Consider the following 7,829-nt stretch of genomic DNA (forward strand, 5'->3'; position numbering starts at 1 on the left):
TTCTTTTCGCTCTAATTCATTTTTGGGACATTGAATTTGACTAAACTTGTCCTCTTTCTGAATACGAACTGTCCCTCCATATGATACCATTGTCTAGAAGCCTGCTTTAATCCATATATTGACTTCTTTAATTTACACACTAAATTTTCTTTTCCTGCAGTAACAAAACCTTCAGGTTGAGCCATATACACTTCTTCCTCTAAGTCACCATTTAGAAAGGCGGTTTTTACATCCATTTGGTGAAGCTCTAAGTCATAATGAGCCACCAAAGCCAAAACAATTCTCAAAGAGTCTTTCTTTGAAACAGGAGAAAAGGTTTCTTTGTAGTCAACACCATCCTTTTGAGTGAAACCTTTGGCGACAAGTCTAGCTTTATATCTTTCAATATTACCTTTCGAGTCTCGTTTGGTCTTAAAGACCCATTTGCAACCAACTCGTTTTGAACCTTTAGGTAACTCAACTAGATCCCATACATTATTGTCACTCATTGATTTTAACTCTTCTTTCATAGCATTGAACCAATTTTTAGAATTGTCACTTTCTATGGCTTGTTTAAATGATACTGGATCCTCATCAATGCTCAAGTCACATTCATGTTCAAGTGAATAAATAACATAATCATTTGAAATAGCTGGTCTCCTTTGCCTTTCAGACCTTCTTACTGCTATTTCTTGTGTTTCTTCAGTCACTTGTTCTTGCTCATTTGTGACTTGTACATTGTCAACTGGTTCATCAACTATATGTTCATTTTGTGGGTTTTGAATATTAATTTGTTGTCTATTTGGATTGTATGACGGTACCACAACCAGAGGGACAACAACTTGAGAAGATTCTTTAGGTGAAGAAGATTCTCCACGAGTCTCCATAATATCCATTTTACGTGATTTCTTACTCCCACTAAACTGCCCATTTTCAATAAACCGAGCATTACCAGACTCAATTATTCTCATACTATGATTAGGACAATAAAATTTATACCCTTTTGATTTTTCAGGATGCCCGATGAAAAACCCACTAATGGTTCTTGCATCAAGTTTCTTTTCATGTGGACTATACGCCCTTACTTCGGCTTGGCATCCCCAAACATGAAGATGGCTCAAACTAGGTTTCCTTCCCGTCCATAGTTCATAAGGAGTATTAGGAACTGCCTTGCTAGGAATCCTATTAATCAAATACGCAGCGGTCCTTAATGCGTAGGTCCACAATGATAAAGGTACATTACTATAATTTAACATTGACCTAACCATATTCATGAGAGTACGATTCCGCCTCTCAGCCACACCATTTTGTTGTGGTGTGCCTGGCATAGTATATTATGCACATATGCCACGACTTTCGAGGAACTTTGCAAATGGACCTGGACATTGTCCCTTCTCATTATATTTTCCATAATACTCACCACCTCTATCAGACCTCACTATCTTTACCTTTTTATCTAATTGTCTTTCCACCTCATCAATGAATACTTTTAGCATGTCCACTGATTGAGATTTTTCATGCAATAAATACAAGTAACAATAACGTGAGAAGTCATCAATAAAAGTGATGAAATACTTTTCTCCTCCCCAAGAAGGGACGTCGAAAGGACCACAAATATCAGTGTGTATCAATTCAAGGAGTTCACTGCTTCTTGTAGACGAATTTTTAGATATTTGTTTGGAATGTTTTCCTTTAATGCAATCCAAACATATATTCTAGTCACCAAAATCTAATTGAGGTAATATTTCACCTTTCATTAACCTCATTACTCTTTCTTTAGATATGTGACCTAACCTTTGATGCCACAAATAAGCAGAACACTCATTATTTGTACTTCGCTTACTACCAACAATATGTTCAATATTAAATAGAGATTCTTTAAAATTAACATCAAGATTAAAACGATATAAACCATCAACTAAAGTACCAGAACCATAATAATATGTATCTTTAAACAAAGTAAATACACTGTTTCCAATCTTAAAATTAAAATTCAATTCATCAAACTTTGCAACAGAAACTAAATTCCTAGCACACCCAGGTACATAAAGACAACTTTTCAGATCTATATGATATCCAGTATCTAAGACCAATCTATACGTCCCAATTCCCTCTATTCGTGCCTTCATTTTGTTTCCCATATAAAGAAACTTTTCACTTCCTTTTATGGTTTGGATCGAAAGGAATCCCTGCATAATATGTGAAACATGAGTAGTCGTACCCGAATCAAGCCACCAAGTATTATTTGGTACTTCAATAAGATTTGATTCGAAATTTATGGAAACATAAAACATACCTTTCTTTTCGAACCACATCTTCCTTTTAGGACAATCCTTTTTGAAGTGTCCGCTCTCCTTACAGAAATAACATTTCTTTTCCTTTTGGACTCCACCCTCAATAACCTTTAGAGGAGCTTTTCCCTTATTCTTGTCCTTCTTGTCGGGCTTGACCTTACTGCAACTGGCTCCATCATGAGTCGTGAGATGAACGGAATGATCTTTCATCTTCTTTAGCCTCCCTTCTTCTTGAACCAACATGGCCTTAATTTCTTGAAAGTTCTATTTTTCTTTGATGGTGTTGTAATTCACCTGGAACTGTCCAAACTCAAGAGGAAGCGAGTTAATTATAAACTGTACAAGAAAAGATTCACTCACATCCATACCAAAGGACTTCAACTTTGCTGCCAGATTTCCCATTTGAGTTACATGATCATGAATGGGTTGAGACCATTCAAACTTTTTAGTCGTCAACTCACTCATCAAATTTCCCACAACAGATTTGTCAGTGATTTCAGAATTTGAATACTCTTTAACATTTTTCATGAATTCCCTTGCATTTTCAGTGTTGGGTATAGATGGCTTAACATTGTCAGCCATCGTCATCCTCATCAAGTTCAAAGACAACCTGTTGGACCTTTCCCAATTCTCAAGAAGAGCTTTTTCATCTTCCGTACTGTCCTCCATAATGGTTGCGGGCTTCTCGTCCATTATCAATGCCATATCCAAGTTCATAACACCCAGTTGAAACTGAATATTTTCAGATCAATCAGTATAGTTTAGCCCATTGAACTTTGTCATTGCGTTGCCCAAGGCAAACATATTAGTAGCAACTGCAAACATTTACACGTGCTCGTGCGTTAATGCTTTGAATAAACTTCATGGATTCAAACTAATTGTAACTTTAGTCATGTATCTAAATTCACCTTTGGGTGATATCTACATACATTTCAATAACATACTCAAAAGAATGTGTATATGGCTTATGGGTGGCCTCGGGTCATCCCCATGGAGCAAAGACTGTGCCATTCTTTGCAGAAGATTATGTATTTCAAACTCATCAATTGTTTGTTGCTTGTTGTGTCACCTACTCATTTTTAACTATGGAACTCTTCTAAACATAAGTACAAAAAGGATTCAGATTCATTGAAGAGAATAGGTCCAATTCTTAGATAAAAAATACATATTGCAAAGGATTTATTGGTAAGCAATATTGTTAGTGATATCAAACATATGTTGCTTGGATCCTGGAAGAGGGAGTTCCATTGAGCTTTTCAATTTGATCCAAGATTATGCTAACTTTGATAATTCTCAATTATCACATTATTTAGAAAATGGTGTTTTGCCTAAAGACCTGCTAAAGGTTCCTATTCACAATCACATTACTCCAAAAAACATGAAATTGAAACATTTGTAGCTTTTCCTTTCTTTGAGGTTACTATTTGTCTTGCATTCTGACGGGCACATTGTCTCATATTCCTTTAGTAAGAAAGGTTTAAAGCAAGTTGATTGTATTAAAACAAAACAGAGTTTGGCTTGTGGGAACTCTGTAGGTGCTTAAGTAGCTCTTGAGCAGGACATTCTTGTTGTTAGTACCAGAAGAGGAATTATGGAATTGTATAATTTAGCTGAGCCATTGATGCTTATACGAATAATTTACTCTTGACCAAGGATATTTTCAGTTGCCAAATGCAGTTGCTTACATCAAACTCTTAAAATTCTGGGAATTCAAAACATAATGCAAACACCGTGTTGTCTTTGATGGAAAAGGTTCGCAACAATACAAAATCGAAGTTGGAGTCTAATATGCTTTGGAGGGAGAGCAAGTTGAAGCTTCAAGTGCTATTGAAATTATTACTGGTTTGGTAAAGATTTTACACATAGTTAATAGTTCTATGTGGCACAATACATTTTTGGGTTATAGAATGCAACCTCTGTCTACATCATAATTATCCTTGCGAGCCAAATCGGCGAACTTCGAAATTGTAACATGCATGGATGACTTGATTTTTCTATTACATTTCCATTTACTGATAGAAGTTCTGATGTCAACTGCAAAACTAAAACCATATCACAGTTCACGTGTGTAATTCAATGAAATTTGAGAGACAAAACATACCTCTAACATATTATTTTAAGAACCATCAATCGACTGCTATTAAAATCGCTACTAATATGCAAAAAGGCATATTAACCTATTCAGAATAAATCAAAGAGGTTCAATTTTGATCCATTCGATATTCCAAGCAATGTTAGGAAACTTTCGTGGATTGTTTACTCTACTCATGGTGGTGAAATTGTGATTGCTTTTCTTCGGAGTGGCGTTCATATCTTCTTTGGTCCAAATTTCACACCTGTAGACAACTATCAAATTACAATTGGATCCACAATTGCTGCTTCTGCCTTTTCATCAACAAGATGTTGTTTAACTTTTGTTTGGCATGATATTAGTAATAATTATACAGTATTTAAAATAATTTGGGTTCTTCCGCCTCTCATTCCTGTTAGTCAAGTAAAGGTCAACTCATCAACTTGGGGGTGTGCGATTGCTAAAAGGTTTTAGAGGAGCCTACTAGTTGGAGTTGATTAGTGGGATGTTGTCGGTTGTACCGAGAGTGTTGCTAAGGATGGCATCGTTTCACTTAACAACGTCATTACGATTTTGGATGCAGATTTCCATTCTCTTCCTTATGTGCAGCATATGTGTCATACAGTGAACTGACTTTTTGTGTTTTGCTTTGGAAAGCAAATGTCGCGGTTAGCAAGAGTCGCCACCGACTTTTCTTTTATCCAATAAGGAAAGGTGGAAAAGAACAGGAAAGACCTTAGTTGGATTTTGGGTTCGGGAGGTACATTATACAAAGGGAAGGTGTTAGCACCCTTTGTATCCATGGTTATCCATGGGCTCTTAATTGCTTGATCACTTATGTTTTTCTTGTCTGAAAAAGTGTGTGAGAGCTGTTTAGAAAATGTTTTTGAAAAGAGAGTTTAACTTTGTAATGATTCTGGTACGAATGTATACAAAGTATTTATCTCGTTTAATTTTGAAAGTTGTTTAGAAAAATATAACCTGACAATGATTCTAGTACGAATGTATGCCAAGTGGTGATTTTCTAATGGAGGTTTTGAAAAGTGTGAGGTGTGAAAAGTAGTTTTAGTTGTGAGCAAGCATTTAGGAGTTATACCTACCCAAGGTCTTTATGGGCATTTCCTATCCTTATGAGGGTAAAACTGTCCTTACTATTGAGAAGTAAGTAGTTTTATCCTTTGGATGTAAAAGGGTCATCGTAGGGTCATCGATTGGTCATTGAAGGCAACATTCGTAAGGATACCTTAGCATTCGAAGGGACGATCATCATTTAACCGTAGGCTACACCGAAGGGTCATCGAGGGACAAAATCATATATTCGAAGGCAACATCCGAGGGACTATGATTTATTTTATAGGGACATGATGATTTAATCGAAGGGTCTTTGCTAAGTGTATCCCCACATTCGCGGGACATGACCATAATACCGTAATATCGTAGGGTAACAAAGAGAGGTCCAAGATCACATATTTAAAGGCAAAGTTTTACAATTAATTAGATAGCCGTAATCGATTAAGTAATTAGGTCCACATTAAAATCGATGAAATCAATACATTAAAATCAGCTAGATAATTTAGGATGTATCTCCACATTAAAATTAAGTAATTCAGAATCCATCTCCATAAGGGTATCCCACACATGAAGTGGAATACCTAGCCGGCCGTTTCCTCGGGAATATGTAAGCCTTTACACAATTCAGCACACGGGTTAGAACATCGAGATAAAGTACAATTGAAAATTGCACCACAAAATAAATACAACAGTCATAAAGTCAGGCCAAATAATGCAGAATTATAATAAATCTTGATTAGATAAACATAAGGCAGAACAGAAAAGAAACAAAACAGCCACTGTCTCGTTCGCTCCTGCTTCGCCTAGCGAAGGCTTAGCGAGTGCTCGCTACAGGCTCGCTTAGCGATGTGCTAGCGAGCTGTTACGGGTTTTGAGTTTGATGGCAGCATGATCTCCGGCACCCTGAACTTTATGGAATTTAATTACAGGAATAGCATGGCCAAACATTCAGGATATTCAGGCATACTTAAATTCATATGTGAAATCAAATTACATATCCGAAAATTTAATCATGATGCGTTATGTATGTAGAGATTACCGATTAAAAGCATAAAACAGTAGTGATGCGCAAACCTGTTTGTAACTGAGTTGCAATGTTGAAGGGACTGACCACTCTTGGTATCGGATGGAGTTGGACGGAGGTAAACCTTTCTGTAGATGGATTGCCTTCAGGGTTTCCTTTAGGGTTGCTCTGAATTCTCTTGGTTAGCCTCCAAGGTTTGATTGCTAGGGTTCCGGTTCGTCTCCTTCTGTTCGTCCTTCTTCGTTTTTTCTTTTTCTGACTGAAGCTTGGCTATTTATAATGCTCTTGTTGTGACTTAATGGGCTCAGAATGAAGTCCAAAAATTCTGATATTCGCAAACTTCGCTAGGCGAGCGTGTAGCGAAGGGTTCCCTAGGCGAAGGATATGCTCGCCTAGCGAGCAGGCCATCTGTGACCTAATGGGCTCAGAATGAAGCCCTATAATTCTGGTATTCGCAAGCTTCGCTAGGAGAAGGAGTTGCTCGCCTAGCGAGCAAGCTAGTTTGGGCCTTTTTCTGGATTGGGTCTGTTGTGAGCTGGGCTTTTGTTCCTTTAAGGTCAGTGCCTTGCAGAATAAGTTGGAGTGCTTCGAGAAATGTTTTGCAAGATTAATGGGCAAATTTTGGGGTATGACAGCTGCCCCTGTTCAATATTCTTGAACCGAGAGAGTTAGGATGGCAAGTATGCCATTCGTGGTCTGGAGGTGGAAGATTATTGAACACTAGAATGCCCCAAAAATTTGCACTTGTCAATTAGTCTTGATGGAGATGGGCTTAAAGATGCCATCCAGGAAGTTCGATGATGAGAGCTTCAGAGTGCGTCGTACATTAGACGATATCTGAAGGCATGGGTGTCATACTGGGTCATACGCTAGACCGTATAGTGAGTCCTCCATTATGCTGTCGACTTCGCTGGGGAGTCAGAGTGCGTTATACGCTGCTGGGGATAAAGGATCAGAATGGACCATATACTAGATCGCATCTGAATAGCAGAATGAGTTATCCATTAAGCGGGTGACTTCACTGGGGATGGAAGATTAGACCGGATCGTATGCTAGATCGTGTCTGAGTAGAAGAAGGGTCGTCCGTTAGGCTGAATCTGATGATGAAAGGGGTAGTCGTACGCTAGACTACACTTCAGAAATATACCGTACACTAGGTAGCATCTGAGGACTTGAAGGTCTAACTGGGTCGTACATTAGACCGTCTCTGAGCAGAATGAGCCGTCCGTTAGGCTGAATCTGAGGATGAAAGGGGTAGTCGTACGCTAGACTACACTTCAGAAATGTACGGTACACTAGGTAGCATCTGAGGACTTGAAGGTCTAACTGGGTTGTATATTAGACCGTCTCTGAGCAGAATGAGCCGTCCGTTAGGCTGAATCTGATGATG

At 38.0% G+C, this 7,829-nt stretch overlaps 1 protein-coding gene across 1 annotated transcript; it reads right to left on the reverse strand.

Annotated features, from left to right (window-relative positions):
- Window positions 1-2,537: 2,537 nt before the first annotated feature.
- LOC127081438 (uncharacterized) lies at window positions 2,538-2,966 on the reverse strand. Its single transcript, XM_051021686.1, has one exon. The coding sequence runs from the start codon at window positions 2,964-2,966 to the stop codon at window positions 2,538-2,540; it is 429 nt and encodes a 142-aa protein (XP_050877643.1).
- Between the last annotated feature and the right edge of the window lie 4,863 nt (window positions 2,967-7,829).

This window comes from Lathyrus oleraceus, chromosome 5 (assembly GCF_024323335.1).
Source record: "Lathyrus oleraceus cultivar Zhongwan6 chromosome 5, CAAS_Psat_ZW6_1.0, whole genome shotgun sequence".
In the NCBI taxonomy this organism is placed as follows: Eukaryota; Viridiplantae; Streptophyta; class Magnoliopsida; order Fabales; family Fabaceae; genus Lathyrus; species Lathyrus oleraceus.

Excerpts from the sequence above, each read along its gene's own strand:
- LOC127081438 (XM_051021686.1), bottom strand. The coding sequence starts at position 2,966 with ATGGACGAGAAGCCCGCAACCATTATGGAGGACAGTACGGAAGATGAA.